The sequence below is a fragment of the Pocillopora verrucosa genome, chromosome 9, assembly GCF_036669915.1.
Source record: "Pocillopora verrucosa isolate sample1 chromosome 9, ASM3666991v2, whole genome shotgun sequence".
Classification (NCBI taxonomy): domain Eukaryota; kingdom Metazoa; phylum Cnidaria; class Anthozoa; order Scleractinia; family Pocilloporidae; genus Pocillopora; species Pocillopora verrucosa.
In genome coordinates this window covers 13,401,001-13,425,589 of record NC_089320.1, presented here as the reverse complement: position 1 = coordinate 13,425,589, position 24,589 = coordinate 13,401,001, and the positions used below count along the sequence as shown (strand labels likewise).

The window sequence follows — 24,589 nt, the reverse complement described above, 5'->3', positions numbered from 1 at the left end:
AGGACCTGTCTACCCAACCGGTTGTGAGCTAAGCCAGGCACCCCAGGAAAACGAACTTTCTGTTTCAATTATCAGCAGGCGGAAGGATTAATCATTCATTCAAACATTAATTTATTAATTTTCTCTTCTCCAGGCACAAAATATGGATTCTTCTGTTTTCGTTCCACAATAATTATTAGTCTTGTTCCGCCGTATTTACAGTCTTCTTATCTTCAGCAGACCTGTCTGTCCGACTCTAGCGCGCAAGAAACCTTAATTAATTCAACCACCGAGGCGCCACATGATACAACTGATCATCGGCTCACCACTGGAAACAGCAGATGTGACATGCGATACCAAGACTTTGGTAACGCGTTAGTCGCATACCATTTTAAATTGAAAGGTCTCACACAACCTTCCATAAATATCTCGTCGAAGTACTCGCGAATTTTCCACGATCCCTCGCATTCTGTCAACAATATCCTTACGAAATTCAGCACTGATTCAGTGTTCAGTTTAAATTTGTTTTCCGTTTCCATTGGCGTTGAAGAAGTTATCCTCAAGCATTTCTTTTCAAATTGAGCTGACCCGATTCGTGGATCTTACGATAAAATAATCCAGTATCAGGCGAATGGATCAGCTCTCCTCCACAGGCTCTTCAGAGGCGCTTCTAAGCCATCGGAAGAACTCTGAACTGGCGGCTACGGCCACACCTTTACCTAGTTGTTCTTCGGAACTACTTTCCCAGGTGTTGAATGAATCTTCTGAGACGACTTCCTCGTCATATAATGTGTCAAAATAGGACTTGATGAAACCTGGAAACCAATAGAGAGAGGTCACCTTAGAATTCAATTGTTGTCCAGCACGTAGTTAACAACGTAATTTTATTCTGTTTTAAAAGAATTCCATCAAGAACCTTAAGGCCGTTGCCTTTTATTTTAAAGCGTTAAGATCTAGAGGCCCAGTTTTAGACACCTTCGGGAACGAGATCGAGGGGTCCAGTGTCTTTCGTTGTGATGTGTTTCTGGACATGAAAACTTAAAACAGTACCAACAAAATGTCTAGGAAACTTGACGATATAATAGAGAGTACCTGTGATTAACAGCAGCCAGTCCAACAAGATTCACATGTTGTTGCTTAAACTGGGATAGGCTGAGCTAGTTGTAAGAACACTCGGTTCCTTACCATCAAACCCCACCCTCCTCTACCTCCCCTTTTCCCGCTCTAAATTGTGGAAAACAAGTTGGTACCTGGCGGATGATCCAGCTGTACAAAGAGTGCCTGCACTGCAAACAGCGCCTGGAGTTCAAGATGCGTATTGATGTCAATGTACTTTTGAAGAAGACTTTTTCTGACCTTCATAAGGTTGACGTTGCATTTACATTGTCCTCCGTCTTCTGTTTGGCGGGTGATTAACAAAAGAGTTAGAGAGATACTCGAATAAGTTATACAAACATATCAAAATATGAAATATTTTATCAACTTCCATACAAATCAAAGACAATACAACTCTAAGCTGTGATGGACAAGGTGGAAAAAAATAACCACGAAAATAAAATCTATCTTTCTTTACTGATCTTTGCAACAGTCTGTCACGAAATTTTTAAGTACACCTCTTTCAGTTACAAGAAACATGCATGTAGATAAAACTTGTTTAACGAGAAAATTTGAACCCAAAGAATTTTTTTACCTCTGAACGTTTACTTTTAACAATGCTTCAACTACAATATTTTCAACACAAGCATCACTCAAAAGCACATCAATACTAACAATCATTGCAATTGAACTCATTTATATCTGCATCCAATCCAAATACTACAACTGTGTTACCGTTTTCCATTGTATCCTCACAAACAGCTGTTACAAGAGCTCTAATGAAGGGTGCTTCCTTGGTTTCTGTTTCAGGAACATGTTCCTATTGTACAAAGAAAATAGATTTCGTACATTGTTTCTGCATACAGAAATACACCTGAACCCACTGGATTTTGCCGGGAAGAGAGGGGAGCCTTGTGTAGCAAACAGTTGGATCAGCATGATACGCAACTACAACAGACACAAACAGTTACCCAAAGTTCAGTACCTAATACTTACGTCAATCCACTCAAACACTTCTTCGTTTCTGGCCTTTCTCTTCAATATAAGATTCCTAAGTTCTTCTTGTATTTTTGCAGAATGTTGTGTGGCTGAGCCAACATTCTGTGATGAACTGACTTGACCGAGGGCAAATTCAATATTCTGCAGAAGAAAAAAAAATGAAGAGACACCAAATTCAACATTGAGCGGAAATAAAAAGCGAATATTGAGAGAAAATTCACTATTTCACTGTAAAAAATCTGACATGGAGATATTAAATTTATTTACATAATTTCTGTCCTCTGAGAGGGGGGAGGGGGGGGGGGTACGCTATTGAAATACACCTTGTAGGCTTCGCAGTTATAGACACACCTCAACCAACATGAATGATAACAACCCATACAGACTAAAAAATATTAATTCTAAAACAGAACATTTTTCGCACCTTATCCTTGGCAAATTCAATAGCTTCTTTATCAGTGTCGAAGAAGGCATTCAACCGGACATTGTACCTACTCAAGATGGCAGACACATCTTCCCGACTCTAGAACGAGACAAAAGGAAAAATAAACACCGTGCACTACGAATTAAAAAAGTTCCAGAGAAATATTAAGAACCCTTTACACCCTAACAACAATATCCATTTTCTCCATAATCTCCTCTACACACGTCATTTGTTACGGACAAGTAAAGGAGAATCTGTTCAACAATCAACACTTCATAGGTTGACGATCATTAATTTCCTTTAGTCTCACGTTATAAAAGAATCATTCAGCAGTATTACGAAAAGGACAAATTAGATGCTGATCACACAGGGTTTGAGGGTCAATTAGGTAAAGACATACTGTGCATGCCTCAAGGGGAAATGTGCAATGACTAGTATTTGTTTAATCAATATGCAAAACTATTGGTTACCCTACTTATACACAAGCTCGCAAAAGTGTTGAGAAGAGGGGTGGAGGAGACAGAAATTTAGAAATCTTACCAGTGCTGAGACACTGATTCCCAAAAAATGCCAAGAAGGGCTTACCGTGTCATTTGCTGCAGTCTCCAACAAGTGGAAAAATAGTTTAGCAGCTTTCTGTTTTGACACATATTTTAGGACACAATCCAAAAGAAGCTTATCAAGATTCAGATTTCCATCAAAAGCTGATTGTCCCATCATCTCGGCAAGATACTTCCACAGCAGTGGAATGTCAACTTCAAGATCTTCAGTACTTTTCATGATTGGTTCAACCCTTAAAAACAGACCATACAAGGACAAACAATTACTTATGTTGCTGGAAAAAAAACCCTCATCTTCATTTGACAACCATATAACCAATCTACATGTATGCTGGGGTTTACCTAGCTTCCAAGGTAGGGAGGCTGACATTTTCATGTTCATGATGAAAAAAGTGGACACTTACTCTTGCATATCTTATTATCTGTATCCCACCCTCTAAGAAGACCCCTGTGTAACACTGGTGGGACATGGATGTAAAACAAGCAAAAGAGGGACATACCCAGTGAGGTACTGTTCATTTGTGAGCACCCCATCACGGAGCAGGATATGGAACAGTCTACCAATGGCCTTTCTACTTGATTCTTTTTGCTCAACTGTGTGGTTGAATGCAACCGTCACAAAGACATGATGTGTTGAAGGTGACTGAAGTTCTTTAACGCACTCAACAGCTTCCTAACAGAGGGAAACAATGTTGAAAAAAAAAAATGTTGAAGACTTTGAATTTGCATTTAGCCCTGAGAAACATACTGCAAATCAGTCTGATCCCTTGTTTGGTGCAACCTTTATTTTTTTTCGAGATGATGGAGCACTACGTGAAATGGAGACTTTGAGATAGGTACTAGCATTTAGCCCAAGGGTATGACTAAACAACAGGAAACATAGACCTTCCTTCTCCAACCATGGTCACTTTCTTTAATTAATCAATTAATTTTTTTTTTTTTTTTTGGGGGGGGGGGGGGGGTCCAAATTTTAGAGATAGAAAGGTTAGGAATATGAAGTAAAAGCATGGTGAGAATTCAGGGCTAGAGTAAGCATTCTAAAGTTGTAAAAGAAGTAAACTACCAGCAAGATTTACAGAAAACTGACAACCAGGAAGGCTTACTTACCTTCATGTCTCTTATATCCAGATACTCTTCAATAATGGCCTTGGCCTTCTTTTTCATCGCTTCAGGGGTGAGTTCTGGTGCAGGGGAAACTGAAGCAGAAGTGGGCTCTGGAGTTGAAGGTGCCTCAGGTGTCAGCCTTGGAGATTCCCTTCCTCCTTCACGTTCTTGGGTATTGCGCTAAAAATTAACCACAGAAATCAAAACCTTTAACAGAAAAACACTGTACCAGATAAACAGGTACTGTGTGACTACGAGTAGAAAAGCATTCTAATGAAAATGTTTAAATTCTCAATATTTTTAGTGAATGGAAGTCAAACGAAAAGAAGGAGAAGTTGGCTCTGCAACCACTGTTTTCTCTCCTTTTAGGGAATTTTAACCCCACAGTAAGTTGCATGTACAGTAGCAGCTGGTAAAAAATCTTTCCATTCATATAATTGCAATTACTTTTTAGAGTAGCAATTCCTTTTCTGTTTTTATGTTTCTTCTTCCTTTTTTTAAAAAAGAATTGTGCTCTCTTTCACACTTAAAATTTTGCACAGTGATTCTAAAATGTATTCCAGAACTAACTTGCAACTAATGATTGCCTGTGTATGGTTGAATCTAGCCTTGTCGAGAAGTGAAAGTGGTTGATCACTTTTAAACAAATAGTAGCTTGATGGTACAAGGTGCATACCTTTGGTTGTGTTACCGCTCGAACAGCTTCTAGAGCCTTTTCTCGCTCTCCTGCCCCAAAAGGTGCTCGCCTTCCACCTCCCATTGGACTCCTAGGTTCTTGGCGACCAGAGCCACCAGAATTTTGTCTTGAAGGTGCAGAGTACTTTCTCTCTCCTGCCAATGCAGAATACCTAAGAGGCAATTAAACAAAACATACCTCAAATTGATATCATCTTTCTTGGATAAAGGTTATAAAGGTTAGTAAAGCATATGACAGGGACTTCAAAATGTAGCACTGCCCTTAAGAAAGGATGATGGTGCCAGCAGTTTTGGAGAGCACTGTGACCTGTGCTTAGGAATTGTCATTTTCTTGTGTAAATGTCACAAAACCCCACAAAAATGTAAAACCTCTAGCAAAACCACAAACATCACAATTTCTGCTGAGCAAGTACACATTCAACACCACTGACTCAAACAAAACTAAAAAAAAAAGAAGAAGGGAAAAAAAAAGCAGTAAGGAGAAATGATGATCCACTCCTTGGGAGAAATGAGAAACTCATCACAGCCTGTTTTATGGTTGTAACAAGGTTACCACAAGGTTCTAGCCACATCACTGATTAACCCTTTACACCCTTGCATCAGTATACATTTTGTCCATACTGTTCTCTATATATTTTCTATGGTACTTCTTAAGATATTTTTTTAAAACAATTAAGAGCATCTTTAGTTGGTGATCATTTCCTTTATTCTCATGACCTCAATATTTGTTTCAGGGGTGATACTGATAGGAGAAGATAGTTACTAATCTCTCTTAGGGATTAAAGGGCTAATGGCACAGCTTATTAGCTATCAAATTCAACCCAAAGCTTCTAACCTGTTGCCCGTGGGTCTATTGTCTTCAACTGAAGCAGCAGGAGGAGCAGCAGAGGCAGCTGATGGACCAGCCCCAGCCCCTACTGCTCCTGTTCCTCCACTGCTTCCTCTGGCCCATGATGAAAATCCCTTACCACCAGGTCCTAGTGAGATGTTTTCAGAATCAACTGGGCGCTAAAAGAAAAAGTGAAAATGCATTTTAACCAGTCATTACAACTCTACACAATCATAACATATCTCATATTTCATTTCATTACTTAGCCTTGATACAGTTTCAGTCTCAATGGTTTATAAATACAAATAGCTTCAGGTAGTTCCAATAATATTATTTTTAGGAGGATGAAATTACATTTCTATTCAGTAAGTATTAAATTGTTCTCTTTGGCTTGCAGAGTAAATTGTTGAAGTTTAATACCCAATAATAATTTTCCAAAGAACAAATTCATCCTGACAATGAAAGGAAAGTCACCACCTCTCATTTGCTCAGTTTTGGAAAGCTTTTGATAAAAAATAATTTAAAAATAAAAAATAAAAAAAAAAACCACAGAAACATGAAAACTATAATGAAATCCCTGGACCACTCTGTATTCAAAGATATTATTACATGCTTTTTTCACAAAATTGTACCGTTCAATCAGTGCAAAGATGAAACCATTTTGAAGGAGCTGCAGCGCAGTATGTTCAGCCATTTCAAATAGTTAAAGTTGCCTTCAAAAAGAATCAACACTTAAAATATCAGCTTGTAAGGGAAGAAAAACGCAAAAAAGCTAAGCAAAATTTGAAGAGGAGGAAAGATAGCCGTGGATGAAAAGACAAACACAGATCGCTACAATACATCTTTGATAAAGTATGGCTCCTTTTACTGTACATGTTAACAAGAACAATGGGAAACAAATAGCACCACTAAATTTAGTGTAATAATAACCTTGATGTTCTGGAATCTCTTTGGATCCACGCTCACATTCTTTGGACCTCTGCTTACAGTTGTCCAAGTCTCATCAGCCTGTGGTACACCACCAGAGGGTCTGGGACTGTCTCGACCACCCATGTTACCTGAAAATTAACCACAACATCAGTGAATAAACTTAATCCACTGGATTCCTTTGTCTCACACAGCTGTATTATCATATTCAGCAAAAATAAAAACCAAAGCTTTAGCAAATGCTTTCAGACTGCTTCCAAACTGCCTTCAATATCTTAGAACCTATTTAAGCCATGTACTATAGTGAACAAAGCAGCTACCATATCTAGTCTGGTTTATTTCTAGTTTCACAACATTATAATTTATCTTATTTCAAATAAACCTAACTAATACCCCTTGTCATTAGTGACTACAGTATGTTAAACTGAATAAATTCAGGAAAACATTTGAGATAACTTAACTCACCTCTGAGCTTTTTGTCTTGTTTTGCCATTTGAATCATTAATTGTGTCTTTTTTGCTGCATCAGCAGCTTCCTTGTGGATCTGATCAATAGTTTTGGGGTTGTTGTCTTCCCTGCGAGGGACCCAGTTGTTATTACGCAGATCAACAATGTCTTGCATCATGAATCGGACACGTGCCGATGTAATTCTTGCTTGGATTATTTTGTTAATTTGAGCAAAGTATTGATCCACTCTCGGCTGGAAACAAATGAATAAAACATTAAATCAGTCTGTGTACTAACCAACCCATGAAAATTAAGTCATGTTTTGTCTAACCCCTCTTTAAAAATAGGCACCTGCTACTTCTTACTCTAGCCAAAACAAAACTGAACTGGGGAATCTCATTACCACAAACATACAATCACCAGCAACCACAAGACTAATAGCCTGCAGAGTAAGCATAATTTTGGCAAGTGAGTGCTCAGTATTTTCTTAGCAAAAACTATTGTTTTAATAAACTGTTTAGTTGTTTATCTCATGATGTAGTCTCATGATATAGTCACAGTTAAACAGTTTATTCTATTTATTATAAAGTGATGATTACTTACAACCTCGATGAGCATAACCTCTTTTACAACTACTGTTTTGTGTTATGCTAGCATAATGTTCTGTCTGGTTTAACTACTGTTCTTAAAACCCTGCTTAGAACAGATCCAACTGATATCTAGACTTTCCACTATGTAGAGGTTGAACATGCAAATTGTACAACCACCGTCACTGACATCAAACTATGCTGCTTTTGTTGCTTTTATTCAAGAGAATAATTTCTCTGAAACATTAGGACAAGACTGCGATTTCAGTTACATTTCTGGTACCTTGGCTTTTGCATGATCTAGATCTTTTCCAATGGTAACCAACAACTTGCACAGGCATTCAAAGGCCTCCTCATCGTTACTCTTCAACAGCTTCACTACACAGTCATGCATGATACTCTCAGTCAGCATCTGCAATAACAAGCCACAAGACAATTGAACTTACAGGTCATTTTCAGCAAACAAAATACAATAAAACATTTCTTTCTCACTGTATTGAATATGGGCCAAATATTTACCAGAGGCAAATGCTTTCCAAAAAAATCAATATTTTCCCATTCACTGCATTAACACTGCCCAGCTTTAGTTTTCAACTTAAAAAAGGTCAGAAGAAACACTCAGGACCAACCTTAAGTTTGAAAAGTTCTCCAATGAAGCGGATGTTTCCCAATGTGCGTCGTTTGACTTGGGTCTCTTCATCTCGAAGATCATTTTTCTTCATTTCAAGTTCCTCCTCCTGTAGTGAGGTACATATAAAAAGAGCAGTTGTCAGAGATTATCAGCACTCAAAGTTGTGATTGTTTTGGCCACCATGGCAAGTAAAAACTATACCTAGGAACTAAAATTTGGGCAATTGGCAACCAATAGATTTGAAAAAGAAAATTTGAAAAATCTATTGATGTTTGGTTGAATTATCATACACACAAATGCTAGTAACACAACATGAAGTGTCCTCTGATTGGTATAAGAATTTTTTTTTTTGGGGGGGGGGGGGGGGGGGGGGGAAAAAAAGTTTTTGGTATAGCACCATTTTACTATAATTGAAGGTCGCCAAAAGGTGACTCTTTGAAAAAGGAAACTTAGAGCCCTGATTCTATCCACTCTTCTTCATAATTCATGATAATCATAACAGCTTTACATCAGAGACCAAAAATACAGCAAGTACACTGCTATATCATTATATGTATGCTGTACCTTTTTCTTTAATGTCATTGTATATTTAGTTATGGTAGTCTTGTATTTAACCCTTTAACTCCTAGATCAAATTCGTCATTCTCCTCACTGTCAGCCATTTAATTCTTATGATGTTAGTTCAGAGAATTTAGTATTGGATTAACTAATTATCCCCAATTGATATTTTTATTTATTCTCATCACTCATCTGGTTGATTTTGAAGTGATATTGTAAGGAGAAATTCTGTCTTGGTCACCCATGGGAGTTAAAGGGTTAATGTGTTGCATTAAGAAATAAAGCTGTAAAAAAACAACAACAAAACACACCCTAGATAATTCAATGCTAAATCCCTAATGCTTGATAACTTGAGCGGATATTCCGTAAATTTTTTTGTATGATCCATTTGAAATACACAAAACCAAAGCATGTTTAGTTCACACAGCTGTAGTAAATGTTTCCACTGGTAATTAACTTCACTAGTACAGTTTAGGTTTGCAGACAACATTAGTGTGACTACATGTAAAATATGTGCATGATTACAGATGGCCACTGATGAGAATGGATATTAGAGAAAGTTTACTGTAGACACTTCAAATTCATGAACTTACACTCAGGCCCTTGCTGGTGAGTTCCTCCAGTTTCTCATGAATTCTCTTCTCAACAGACTTTTCTTTTTCAAACTCTTTCTGACATTTGTTGAGCAAAATTTTGCGGAAGGTCAATTCTTTTGTTGTCCCATCCTTCTCTACTAACACTTTTTTCTGTTTTAAGAAAAAATCGCACATTATCACTCAATCAAACAGACACATGATTGCCACAAATATTCTGTGACCTCATGCAGCCTACAATAATCATTTCTACTCACAGGAATGAGGCATCTGCACATGTTTGCATAAGCCACACTGAATGCAGCTTCATCAATGGCCTGCAAAACAATATAAAGTGTCATTACCATAAATCCCAATCACAATTATACACTGTCAGGTTATCCAGTGCTGTAGGAATATCTAACTTTTACTGTGACTGGAAAGATCACGATTAGATGAGGCAGTAACTAGGAGTTTGGTAGAGGATAAATTGCCCTTTCATTACCATGATTGACCTAGACAGAATTTTGCCTCAAAATATCAAAACATTATCAAGCAGACAAGTGATGAGAACAAAAGGATAATATCTCAAAGAGGGGATCATTAGTTGATCCAGCATCAAACTCTAAGAACTAACATCACAAGAATTGTACAGCAGACAGCAAGGATAAACTACTAATGAGATCTTGGGAGTGAAAGGGTTAAATAAATAAGGTTCTTGTGGCACAAGGGTAGCACTAGCAGCATGAGAGGTTAAAGGTTACAAACAATGACATTGACTCTGATAGGAAAATAAAATATTTACAAAACCTACCTTTTCAAATATGAGGTCAATAGCACCTTCCAACCTCTCTTGTGTGTTAATTTCCAAGTCAATAATCTGCTGTGTTAATGTCTGGAACTTCTGGGGTGTTAACTTGTTCAAAATACTCCTCACCTTGCGGAGTATCTCCTGGGGACACAAATAAAAGCTCTGTGAAAATCAACTAAATACAAAGAAAGTGATCTCATTGCTAATTAGCCAAATACAAAATTCAACTCCATGGATTAGTTTAATCATTGAAAATGACCAAAAAACCACCATTAAATTGTACATTTCATGAGCAATTTTTTAATTAAGTGACAAATGTAATCTGGGAAAGAATTAGTTCTGCCTGTGATTGGTCTAAGAAACTTACCCTTCCTTCTCAACCATAGCAGTGCAAGAACTAAATCAACAGTCTCCTGCTGACTCATGCTTTCCCGTGCTTCACACAGTGTACTCGTATTAACAATTGAGTTCAAATTTTTGTATCCACCTCTGTTCTCATAAGCTACTGTGATTACTATTGCTTTGGTTCCATAACATTCAATTGGAATACAATCTATATATATTACCTCAACTTGAAACCAAAACACCAACATTATCAATTTTTTCAAAGGACCATGGGGAAAAATATAATCTCTAATCACAATTATGCACAGTAGTTAATTGTCACAGTTTGCCTAAGATAACCAATTACAATATTATGATTAACAGCCTCACCACAAGTCCATCATCTATTACAATCGCATCAGAAATCATCATACATTACATGACAGAGGAAAGGTGTGTTGCTAACGATGATAATTCTTCCTGTGCCATCACTTCAATAGAAAACCCAAATTTATATTTAAATACTGGAAAAACATACCTCAGTTTTCATCTGTTCTTCACTGAGGCCATCTTTCACAGCTTCACTGGGTCGCGTCCATCTTTTCTCTGTTCTTTTCAGTTGCTGCAATCAAATTAGGTCATTACCAACATAAACAATGACATAAAATGAAGGAATCAGCCATAAAATTTGCAGTGACAATTAACACTGTAAGTGCAATTTAAAATCTTGTACTATAGGTTAATGACCCCCTGTAAAGAAAACTGTGAATAAAACATTAAGCTACTGGATTATTTAATTTGCTACACAGTTAAGACATACTAAACAACATCTTAACATATCAAAATATACCTACACTTACCTCTGTGCTAGCTATTTTTGGAGCAAGATCAATCACTTTCTTGGGTGGAACATTTCTACGTCCCGCTCTTTGGTTTGAGGAGTTATTCTACAATTTTTAGGAAGATAACTGTTAGGAATTTTCCTCCCATTTGATCATTGATGGGTGCACATGAAACATCTCTTATTATAGTTTCAAAAACATTGGGTACAAATAGGTACTTTAGAAAAGGGGCAAGAAGTTTTGAAGGCCTGGAGAGACTCCTCTTCTAAGGGAGATCTAAGCACCTTAGGATAGATTTTGATTTTCCTACATTTTAAGGTCTGTCTTATGTTGCTTAGATGCTCCTTGGTGAAAACCAATTTGAGGATGTATGTTTGGACTTCAAAGATGTTCTATGTGAAGGCTACAAGTAGTAACTACATGCATTACAAGCAGGTAGATCTTCCTGCTACCATGTGCTAGTCTTCTTAAAGATCACTGTTACACCAAACAATTCACTCAATTCACTTTATCACATATTTTGTTGTTGTTGTTGTTTTTTTTAATGATAGCAGGAGTATAATCAATGTCTCCTATCTTGTATAGTTCAAACATGACAGAGAAAGCAAAACTACACTGAGTGACTTACTCTTGAATTTTGCCTAAGGTAAGCAGGTAGAAACATATTTTCACCACCATCTTTGGGTTGCATCCTGCAACAGAAAGAGTAAAAACACAACTTAAAATGAACAAATGCCACTGGCAGCATCACAAACAGTGGTATATTCTGGCCTCATTGTAATTCTTGACAAGTTTACACTTTGGCTTAAGGGGTCATAACTCAAGGGTGCAAATACAGCAAACACTTAAACCTATCAGTGCCCAGTCAAGTACATTAACCTTTAATCCAAAGGGAACAAAGGTGACACAGTTAGTGTGAAATCAAGTATTGGCCATTTCCAGGAATAGCTCTTAGTTTTAGAATGGACAAAATCATTCCCTCAACAGCAGTGCTTTAACCACAGAAAATTCCTTAAAACATGTGGAACTGCTGGCATCAGTGACAGCAGAGTAGAGCCAAATCAATGGATTTATCTTGTCAGTTTACATCTGTACAGAAGAACCAATGATGAGAACAAAGTAATGGAAAATGCCACACCCTTAAGTTACAATGTACAGGGGAATAGGAAGATTACTGAGCAAGAAAGGAAAGCCATTCAGTAAAGCTAGTTAATTCAGAGCTATGGGGGCAAAGAACCAACAATCATCATTGTATAAAGGATTTTTTCTGAGAGACATCAGCACTGCCTGGCCTGTTTTACCTGTTATGAGAAAATCCTGATTTGGAGGGAGTTCTTGCTTGGCCAAGAACAACTTCTAAATCAGGCAGACCCTCTGGCTTCAACATACACATTGGATTGGACTGAAACTGCAACAAGAAATCCCTTTCGTATGTGAGCTTTCCCCCATCTTGTCGCTCAGATTCTTCATCAAGGTCTGGAAAGGATGATTCTGTTGAAATGGAAGTGACATACATTTAGACCCTTGAGAGTACAAATTAGAACAAACCAGTGACGACACTTTTTTATTTGCAACAAAATGGAAATCGCAAATATTTATGACTGTCTCCCCTAGCTCAGAAAATTGATGATGAAAAATGGGTACAACTTCAGTTCAGTTTAGATTAAGAAGTGTTTATATGGAACAAACACTTTGAGAATATTAGAGTTCACACAAAAATAAAAATTGACATAAAAAAGCCAACCCTACAGTTTCCCACACAGCCACAATCTAACTGTTTTCTACCACTTCATTAGGAGAAAAAGAAGGCAATTTTAGAAAGAATCTCACAAGTCGAAGGGCAGAAACAGGGTACCCAGTCCCATGAGGGACTAACAAGGCACCCCAATCGCAGAGGACACCCTAAACATCCTTTGTCATATACCTTCTTTGTCCTCCCATGTTTCATCCTCTGACAGAACCTCTTCAACAGCCTCTTCCTCTTCTTTAGATTCTTCTACTGCAGGCTCCTCAGTGTCTTCAGGGACCTTCAAATAAAGCACAAGGTACTTGAGCTTGGTATAAAACTTAGGTAGCACGAAGTAAAGAAACACTTCACCAGTGGTCATGTTGGAGGAGCCAGCAACTGATAAGCTGCCTCACACAAGTTAAGATCTGTCAATCCTCATTACAAAAAACATCTCTATGATGTTATATTTACACTCCCATCACAAATGGGGAAATTTGCAAATTCTCAGGATTACTATTCTTGTTATTTCAGTAATGGTACCCTTGATCTCACTTAATCGATAGCAAAATCTGGTTTGAAATGTCCGTGTATACAAAAAGCATTGAATTTTATACTTTTGATACTGCACATGACTTTTGTAGCCATGCCCTTTCCCTCTGGAGCTTACATTCTTCTGGTCATCAACAGAGGGGACGCAAAATTAGAAACAAGTTGTTAATTAACTGATGTTGTCGATTCTCCCAAATTTCAATTGCCAGGACAAAGTTTTTGTCAATAATTGGAATATATGACTTGCTTGTCTGTATTGTTGTATTTGGTAAAATGGATCATGACATGCCAACTAGCTCAAGGATGTCACAGTATCAATACAGTTACCAACGTCAGACTAAAGTCAGTATCTCACTCGCTACTGCATTCATTTGAAAAGGCAGTATCACCCATTCTTGCAAGAAAAACATTTACCTACAAGAATGCACATGTTCACATTTTCTAATTCAACTGAATTATGTTGTATTTACCTCCTCCTTAACAGGCTTCTCTGTATAAGCATCCATAAGATCCACTCCCTTCTCTGAGAACCGTTTCTCCATGTCCTTCAGACGCTTGTTCTGTTTTTTCTTCTTCATGTCTTTCCCTACAACATCACAAAAGGAAGCAATATAAAACTTGTAGCTAGCACAAAACAACTAGACTGGGCAATCTGAATGGATTACCCAAATTTCATTACATGGGGCTTAAACTGACTGAGCACAAGACTTCGCCTGTCTCATTTTCACACAATTAATTCAATCAAGTTTAATTCATTTTCATACAGTCTGAGTCCTTCCAAGAAGCCATATGGCAATACTGCATACCATGGTATTAGTATCTGTATCAAGTGACCAAATTAAAGTATGATCTTAAATTGATTCTATAACTTTTGTCTACAAAAATTTGTTTTCAAAAGTTTTACAACATCGAGTGAACTTTTCAGCAAAATTTTCTTAAATCTTGTTGGCATAAAGCAGCCAAAATGTCTTGAACATTTAAACTTTGAAGTAAGATTAACATGTGATGGATCTCTTCCATTCCAATTATTTTTCAAAATTAAACTTTAGTACAGTACATAAAATTGTTTACAAAAAAAATGTCAAATAGCCTCTTGAAAACACATGGAGTTAACATTACAAATAATACCAACTGGGCATTGAATGATGGCTAGTGTACAGAAATTAAAAAAAATCAAAGTAGTTTAAGGTATGGTACATATAAACTATCTATCTTTACAACAACTTAAATAACTGCTCTGCAGGCGTGTATCAATTGATATGTGAAGTAAGGAAACTACAATGTAATTTGCTCTTGATTTTCCACTCTTATTAAAGAGCATGGTGATAAGACTTACAAAGAAGGCAAAATTGTCTTAGAAATCAACCACAAAGACAAGCATAACGATTCTAATTGACCACAAAAAAAAATGAATCAGTGAAGACAAACTTAATCATCTGTAATTTGACCCAGTAAAAATTGAAATCAAACAGCAGTATGACAGGAAGTGACATAACTTTCAAAAAGAGGACTTCAATTCTGAGAATTATCATTTCATAACACTAAAATGAAGGTCAAAAAAGGACTCCTTTTGTAAAATATTTTGCTTCACTAATTCCATACCCTAAATTTTTACTTTATCAGTGAAAGACTCTGAATAATTACCACATGCAATATATATCTGGGTTGCACAAAGCTGTAACTCATCACTAAAATGTACACAAGCATCTAAATCTGTTTACCTTACCTCTCCCTTAAATTCTTTTGATGATAGGTTAAAATGTTAAGTCTTAGAAGGCAAAAAACCTTTTAGTTAGGCAAATTCTTCCATATGGTTTCACTTTCTGTGATAAAACATGTAGACATTCATGAGCGGATATACCATTTGATCATTGCCTGACTTCATATGGAAATGACATGCATATTGTGAAATCTTTGCTCCCTTGTAAAATGAATCTCAATTGACAAATCCATCAATTCACACCAAGGAAGCCAAAACTTGCCAAGCCAGTGGAGCAATCCTCATGTTCAGCAGTATTAAAGCAGACAGCCTGGGTGAGAAAACTGATTGCTCAAAGTGTATTGCCCAATTTCAAATACTTGGCATTCAATTGTGTGTCACCCACAAATAGAATATGACCTCATGGGGTCACCTTGTCAATATCAAATTCTTGCATAATTAACTAAGTAAATCCCACATTCATAGGGACCATAACAAAATTAATATTTAACACTTAAATCCTAATTCCAAATCTAACACTCCTACCATTGAACAATTTTCAAAACAGGACTCTTACCAAGGCTTTTTGATTGACCAAAACCACAAACATACAACAATGCATTTTCAAATGGATGGAATGCAAGAAATTAAGTTCTCTTGAGGTGTGGATCAATTTCAAGTCAAGCCTTAAACTGAAATAATCTCTCAATATAAGATATAACCCCTTGAACAGTTCTTTGTGCATTAAGCTTGCGATTAAAAAGTCAGGTCAGTAAAAAAAAAAATAAAAAAATTAAAAAAAAAATAAAAACTCCACAGCTCAAAGAAATAATTGGATGAAAATTCTAATATACAGTGTTAACTTATAGAGAGAAAAAGGAGAGTAATATATCAAGGATCAAATTTTTTAGATTCATTATCTCCCAATCTTTTAAGCACTGTTTGGTAATTGATAAGATCCCAATTTACTGTTAAAGAGGTTCAAACTACTTTCTTCATTGTATCAGTCGAACTGCAGTTCAAACTCTCCAGGGAAACCAAATAAAGTAGCTCTGAGCCACTGGATCCAAAGAATCAACTATGCAGGGCTGAGAATTTGAATCCTAGCTTAATTGACTTTATGTTTAAAAGAAAAATGGTTTAGCTAAGTCGTACTTTTACATTCACACTTAAGATTCAAGTAAATAGAAGGAGTCAAATTGTTTGAACAGTAGCAGTGGTTATGCCTACTTGTAAACAAATGTTTTTAAGCTTGATGTTAACTGCAATCAACAGAATGGAATCTCACTTTCTTCACTTATCCTATGAACCTAAAATCATCATGGTAAAACATTACAAAAATGTCTCCTGTTCCAAGAAAATGCAAATAATTTCACATAACTTTACAGACCAATGAATGACAATTCAAGTTTTAAGAGAGATGATAAGTTTTGAGCTCAGTAAAAAAATAGAGAAAGATATTCTATTGACATTGCTGATCCTAGCAGTATGCAGGACACGTGTCATATGAACTTCTTAATAGACATTGGAGTCTCCATGGCTCAGTGGTAGAGCATCAGAGCGCAGAATCCGAAGGTCTGAGGTTCCATTCCTCATGGGGACTCAGAATTTTTTCTTTGATCCACACTCATGACAAGATGAAAAAACATCTTTCTCAATTCAAGTTTTGCTGCTAGCTGCTAGCTGCTAGCTGTAAACTTTAACAACTATCACTTTAATGAACTTGAAATTTCCAGATCTTGTTTGCTTTCTAAAAAGGTACCCAGCAAGTCAAAAACTTTTTCTTTTTTCTTCCCAATGTAGACAAGCCATTTCAAAAATTAACTGACGCCAAACAATTTAGTAAAAAACCATGTAATGTCACCAACATTGGAACCCCTCCTTTGCTATAAATCTAACACACCACTCAAAATTAAACAAAGGGTAATACAAAAGAGTGCTTCATACATACTAATGAGCTTCTTTCTTGTGCATTTTTTAAAGTTTTTATCACAGTTTTCACATGCCCTTAGGGCCAAATACCTCTGAGCTGTACTATAAATGCTGCCACCAACACAATCTACTTTTATGGGATAAGAGTATAGAGTGGAATTACAAACCTGCTCCTTGAACATCAGTAGAGTTCTTTGTAACAATTGCCATTTTGGCGTCAGCCTCATGCCCATTCACCCCCTCCTCAACTTCCCCACCATCTGATTCCTGAGCTATGGGCATAATTTCTTCTTCTGCAGATTCCTCCAGGGTTGGCTCAACTTTGGGAGCTTGCTGATTGTCCTGTTCAGCAGCCTTGCTGTCCACAGCAGGTTCTAAAACATTCTCCACCGGTGGAGCTTCAATCTCAACATTTGTGTCCACAGTGATCACCTCTTCTGTTTCTTCTACTTCCTCACTAGAGTGTACAACTGGTCCATTCAAAGATTTTTCTTCTTCTTCTGAAGCCACTTCTGGCTTTTTCACAATAACCTCCACAGGTTCAACCACAGGTTTAACAACTTCAGTGGCTGATGCATTGTTCTGTTGAATTTCTTTGTTGCTCAAATCCTGTGGTGTATAAATTTCTACTCTAACATTAGAGATTATCCCTTTTGTGGATGTTATTGCATCAACTGAACTGACTAATGGAGTGTCTACTGAAATTCCTTCTCCAAGTTTAGAGCCCTGAACAGCTTCTTTGGGTTGTCTTGATTTGGACTCCTCTTTTAATTGTGTACCTAAGTTCTTTTCAACTGGCTGTTCAGCCAATTTTGCTTCTGTGGAAGCAGTTGTGTTTGCACTAATTTCTGTTTGCTTTGACAAATCATCTTTTGATGTATCAGCTACATCCTTTGATTTGGAAGCATCTACAGTCAACTTATTATTTACTGATGGCTTCTGTATAATTATGTCTCCAGGTTTTTTGTTTTTATCTGTGTCACTAGATAAAGTTGCAGCTACCTGCGCTGCAAACTGTGCTCGCATATCTTGTTGCTGTGACGTTAGTGGAGGTGTACTTGAACTACTGGACTGTCCTGATATATCTGGGGTGTTAGTTGGTGTACCCCCAGTACTTCCTGATGCACTTCCTGATACACTTCCTGATGGTTGACGATTAAGAATTTCCTGTGTCACATCTTTGTTACTATTTGGATCTTTTATTTGAATTATTTTCCTCTCCCGTGCGCGTGGCTCAAAATTTTGACTAGGACTGTACTGCGGTAATGTATTCATGGGAGGTGGAGTAGCCCTAAGAATATACATATGACTTGGCTGTCCCACTGGATAACCTGTTTGTTGAGGAGTAAAAACAAAATGGCCAGGACCCTGGGAAGGACCTGATACTGGAGGAAATGGCCCTGGCATGGGTTGCTGATGTCTGTACTGCATCTGAGGTGGACCAGGAATTTGCCCATAATCAACCTGCGCATAAAAAGACAGTAGTGTATAAATACTCTACAAGCAGAATTCAAGCCATAACTTGTATAACTATACACAGTAAATAGCAAAAGCAGAAGGCCAAATGAATGTTTGCAAGTTTACAGTGGATAACCAATCACTTAAATTGCGAAAAAAGACAACAGATGTTTGTGTTACTTCATGGCTGCCATGTTGGTACCCCCTGAATGAGTACCAACACTGCATCTCATACTGAGCTCTATACATTTATGTAAAGCATTTTGGCTATCAACACATCAATGGAAAACCCTACAGGTCTGAAACTTCAGCAAATTGTTCAGTTATCAATATTCTAAAATGGCTGGATCTTTTGGCATCAGGCATTCCATAGTTTTAATTTTAATGCAAACAATTTTTTTGCAAACAATTCCAGACTGTGAGACGTTTTGAGTCTTTTGAACCGCTCAAAAAACGAGACTGTAGGATCGATCTGTGAGATTTAAGTTAAATTTTGAAAAAACAGCATCAGACAGTTATTTGTAAATTTTACGAATGCGAAACGTGTTATGACCGAGGAAAATCCCTAGGTAACCACTCCTATTGGTTGTAATCTTTGGAGACTGGTAACGAGTAATGGCAGCTCCGTTCAAAAAACAAAGTGATTCTCTTCTTTATTTGATGTTATTTATGTTCCAAAGCGCTACAAGGATAAAAGAAAACTTTCTTTGGCTGCAGAACTGTTAGAAGCATTGTAATTTAACAACTTAAACTTCAGAACATCCCACTAAAGTAGGTAAGTGGCGCCAATTGACATACAAAGAAAGTCGATCGACTTCCTACCCTCTAGACGAAAATTTCGCCTCTTACCCCCCATCCCCTCTGGAATTTCCTGGGACTTTGACCCCCCTACCTCTCTGGAATTTCCAATTCCCTTCATGGTGAGGGTATGGATATTTTCTGGAACTACACATTTAGAAAAATTTTGGTTCTGTATTTTGAGGCCATGGTAACTACAGAGTACCACAGAAACACTCCCAACCATGAAATGGTAGGGCTTATGACGGGCATCCAAAAATTCTCTCAACTCTAAAGGCTGGTTTCCATATGTCAATAAAAAACCAAATGGTCAGGAACTTCACTGTTTCCCAATGGTTGCAGATTTTTGCAAGGTGTGAAAATTCAAAATAGCAGACACACCCACTTGCCTAGGATGGTCAGCCAAAAATCAGTAAAATTGGGAGTGTTACTATTTTCGTGACAAGTCCATAATCTATGCAATGATCTGGGATCATTGAAGAAATATAAAAACACCTCTTTTCAATGCTAGGGACATAAATGATAATTTTAGCTTCCTACCAATCCTTTTATTGCTTAGCACCAGAACACAAACATAACAGTGTCAGCAACCTATAACGACAAACATCAGCCAATCTCCCAATATTGGCAAAATCTGGGAGGGTTGGGAAATGGTAAAATTGCTAATCATCTTGAGTTTTCCCCACACAGAAACCAGCCCAAGCCACTCTCTATTACAAATACACTGTACTAGTCCAATTTCATCCTGAACAATGCCAATGGATGCCAAAACATAAAATCAAAGCAGTTCACACTTACATGATATTGTGGATGACCTTGTCCTGGTGGTATGAAGGCTTGAGGAGCTTGTGGATTAACAAATTGTACAAATTGCCCTGAAGGGGGTGAGGAGTACAGAGGGGGATTATTTGGGGTCTGATGTCTTGGCATTCTCATAGGCCTCTGATGGGGAAAGAATGGCTGATTTGGCATGCGAGACTGCTGACCCGGCGGTCCTTGCAGTTGGTTGGGTAGTGGTCCCATGACAACATTTGGCTGCATTTGCCCTCCCATCTATGTTTGAGAAAAAAAAATGACAAATTAATTTAAATAAAGTGTGGTGAAGACCTGCCCATAACAGCAGAGGGGACCAACACATAGCTTCTCAAGAATCCCTGATATATCTGGGGTTTATAAATATCTTAATTGACAAGTTCTAAGGATTTAATTTTGTAAAATCAAAGAAGTACCCCTTCAAGGTGTGAAATTGCACCTAATACAGGGGCCAATGCGACTAAACTTTCCACTTTTGCAACCAAATCCTGAAAATTAGTCACCAAATTGGTGACTAGAATGTTTCATCATAACCTTACCTAGAGATATAGTGAATTAAAAAGATTTGCAAAGATAAATCCGCAGCAAACTTCCTCATTAAGTTTGTTTCCAAAACACAGCACATGCATCTCAATTGATAACTAGACACCATCTTGGATTTAGGTGAGTTTGAACATTGTATATCATCCATCCTAGTGTTCACTTTGTAGCACATTAAAGATCTTTATCCTAACTTAATTTTGGAGGGTCCATCTAGAACATTGATAGCATAAAAAAAAAGGTTTTGTTTGTCTTTGAAAATAGCAACCAACTTTTTTTCAATTGGCTACCACTTTGAAGAATTTAGGAGCCAAGTAACTATCAGAGAAAAAAAACTAATTTCAAGCCCTAACCTTGGTAATACAATATAAAATTTCACAACTGATATGGAAAAAAAGCATTGAATTTTCATCTGTTTTTTTTTAACATGTGCACAGAGAAAAATTCAAATGACAAGAGATTCCCTTCACTCTGAACTCTGACTTGACTTGCAATAAATTTTGTTCCTTGTTGATCATTTCCATGGATGCAATGTCATAATTAAAGATCTGTTCAAGGTGGCCCTTCCTAAACTTGCCGGAACAAAAATAGACAGACATTTTTTCATCCATTTTGGGTCACAAACAGTAGTTGTTTAAAAAATGACTTCACATTAATTTTGTGGATTATATGGTAGAGTATGATAATGAATTTGACAATGAGAGGGTCAAAAACTTAGCCAAAAAGAAAATTGAACTACAACACATAGCTGTTTCCCAGCAGTTCAGTAACTTGCTGTTTCTATCACACTGCTCACACAAAAAAAATGAAATCTTTATCAGAGTCCAAGTAATCATGAAAATCAAGAACTAAAAGGGACATTTATCACCTTCCCTATTTTGGAAAGAAACCTTTTAAAGAATGGCATCTCTGTAGAGACAGGCTCTTTATTCATATTCAATACAAACTTCCACAAACGAACTATGAGACAAATAGAATGCCCAATTGTAGAGTTTCTTTTGGTCTAAATTCAAACTGGCTTCTAAAATTAACCTGGGATCTATTACACTTAAAAATTTAATTAACCCTCAAGGCAAGAAAATGCTGATGTCATGTGCTAGGTTTAGATCCATCAAGATTGACAAATCTTGCAAATACCCATGTCTAAAATACCACTTGGAAAATTTCAAGTTAGTTAAAATAAGTTTTCCAGCCTAGTACATGCAAGTCTTGGCTTGCCTTGTGACAAGCTGTGAAGCTGACAATCTTTGTCACCTGCCTGTACAAACAGAAGTTTCACAAGTCTAAGCTCATTAAAGAAAAAGGCTACTATGGACAGGCACTGATTGCTCTAGCAATAAGCAGAACAAACGTAGTTGATATAAAAAAAAGCAAGACCGGAGCCATAAGAGAAAGTAACATGGAGGAACCAACAATTCACAAGCAAAGAAATATTTTTAAACTGAAGATGCCAGCCATGAAATCAGCCAGGTCTGACCAAAGTTACTGGTTTAGAAGAAATACCACTTTTGATTAATAGCACAATAGCTGCAATTTGCTTTGTTCGAAAAAATAGGTCAAGAATGGGCAAATGACAGTTTTGTCACATTTACAACTGAAATTGAAATTCAGCAAAGAGAAGACCCAACAAGCCAGACTCTATGTTTCAAGTTATTGAGTACAGGAAGTAGGTTATCTAAAAATAAGAATGATGTGTTGTGTACAATAATACTTGTCACTAAGCTTTTTCAAAACTAAAAAGGAAACCTTTCAAACTTAAGCATTCACACTCATTTCCAAACCAAAAAAAAATTGCCTTCTGCATAAGAGTTTAGAGACAAAGGAAAAACATTTACTGGCCAACATATTTTATCTGAAATAATAATTAAAGCAGGCAATTTGTGGTGAAAACACAAACATTTAGCAAAAGTTTAAGTCTTTCAGACCAGGTTCAAAGTTGTGGTGGATAGAACTCAAAGAGAGACACTTAATATTATTTCCCCTTCTTATAAACATTGTACAACAAAATGCTACCAACTTTGAAATTATGTTGAGCAATCCACTTCAGGTTACCTTTTGTTTGAGGTTATATGCTAAATTATTTTCGGCTTTGTTTAGTCCTTTCACAATTTCTGTACAACAAGCAGTACCAGATTAAAATAACGCAACATTTTAAAATCAAACTATTTTTAAAGGAATGTCCATGATGGGGATTTCAAAATGTGTTGAAGTTTCAGTTTCCGGCAAGTTCTTCCCTTCCTGAACAGAAATTCTACTTATATTTAATCTATTCTGCCACCGGTTTCTCGCCCCACCCCCGTCTCGAACCAGCCAGGCTACTGATCGACAAAATCCTAGCTTAATCAAATAACACGTGAACGAAAACCGAAGATTACCGAACGACACACAAAAACAGTTTTAAAACGGGAAAAAGGGACTGTGTTTGTCACACACAATCGAATAGAAGTGATAACAATGTTTGCTCGAAAATTAAGAATGTCTAGGACCCGTAGAAATTTCAGTCTATCAACGCCGCAAGAGCGAACCATTTCGATTATAAAATATTTCAACAAATTGAAAAGAGTACACAAGAAATAACAAAACTCAAGGATTACAAATATATTCACTTCTTTGAAATCCCCGACTGGGAAAATTTCTCCTCCTCCTGTAAATTATGTACAAATATTGCCAATGATCTTTCGATTCAAAATTCGTACCTCTTGACGGAAGTAAAATACAAAAGATTCTTTCCTAAAATAATAACCAAACAGGACAGTACTATGACCAACCACTATAAAAGCTTAGATCTTAGGTGACTAAGCACTTTTTAACAAAGTACACAGTCCCTTAGAAACGAAACAAAACACCTGTACACAGAAATTCATTCATGACCGCTAGGGAAGAACTGTTGTGCTACAAGAAAGTCACAAAATTCCACGAGACAACAAAACACCAGCATCGGTGGGATCGTCGACGAAAATATGGCATGAATCACAAAATATAAAAATTATTTACCGGGAAAGTCTGTGGTGGTCTTTGATTGAAATCCTCAGCTCCTAAAGAAATGAATAAAAATATCAATTGCGTTGAAATTAACGGAAATCCTTCCTCTTTCGTACAAACGTCAGCAATTTCACCCAGTCCTGATTATCCCTTTCAACGATCTACAGATTACACTTGGAAATTTCAAAGAATCAAGACCTACTTTGCTGTGACGAAGGCGGGCCTCGGGCATTTCTGTGATCAAGGAATGAAGGATAACAACAAAAACTTGGTTTGGAAAATTTGACACGACATAACAAAGGCTTACACTACGAGGAACAGAGATCAAATCTGGATTACTTTCGATGAGTGTTCACAAACATCACATTCACCGTACGGATAAAATGACAAGGATACTGTTGTGATGGTCCTCTAGGAATAACCATGGCAGGCGGGGAAGTTGCAGTTTTCCCCTTCTGCATAGTGGCGTAAGCGTTCTTACGCTAGCGACAAGTCAAGCTTCTCACGAAGGTCTTCTTTTGCTTTGGACTATGACTTTGAAAAAAGTTCACAAACACAAACCAAATAGCAACAGCGTATTCTTAGATAGTCTTAGGTCTTCTTCTTATCTTCTTGGTTCTTGATGATGTTTCAGGCACACAGATTAGAGGGGATGAAAACTATTTCAATCCAACATGGCTGCTCTTCGGCGAAAGCCGCAGAGA

At 37.1% G+C, this 24,589-nt stretch overlaps 1 protein-coding gene across 1 annotated transcript; it reads right to left on the bottom strand.

The window, feature by feature from the left end:
• Positions 1 to 94: 94 nt before the first annotated feature.
• On the bottom strand, positions 95 to 24,589 carry LOC131775408 (eukaryotic translation initiation factor 4 gamma 3-like). Its single transcript, XM_059091510.2, has 28 exons — positions 24,282 to 24,589; positions 24,088 to 24,119; positions 23,898 to 23,938; positions 20,349 to 20,603; positions 17,462 to 18,758; positions 14,134 to 14,249; positions 13,310 to 13,412; positions 12,687 to 12,876; positions 12,014 to 12,077; positions 11,404 to 11,490; positions 11,082 to 11,165; positions 10,223 to 10,360; positions 9,687 to 9,746; positions 9,430 to 9,582; positions 8,277 to 8,384; positions 7,931 to 8,059; positions 7,079 to 7,313; positions 6,617 to 6,744; positions 5,693 to 5,865; positions 4,838 to 5,009; positions 4,165 to 4,341; positions 3,558 to 3,730; positions 3,083 to 3,290; positions 2,498 to 2,596; positions 2,071 to 2,214; positions 1,810 to 1,894; positions 1,230 to 1,376; positions 95 to 794 (listed from the first exon to the last, which is right to left on the bottom strand). Exons 1-28 carry the CDS (start codon positions 24,344 to 24,346, stop codon positions 616 to 618), a joined length of 4,842 nt encoding a protein of 1,613 aa, XP_058947493.2. The 5' UTR covers positions 24,347 to 24,589; the 3' UTR covers positions 95 to 615.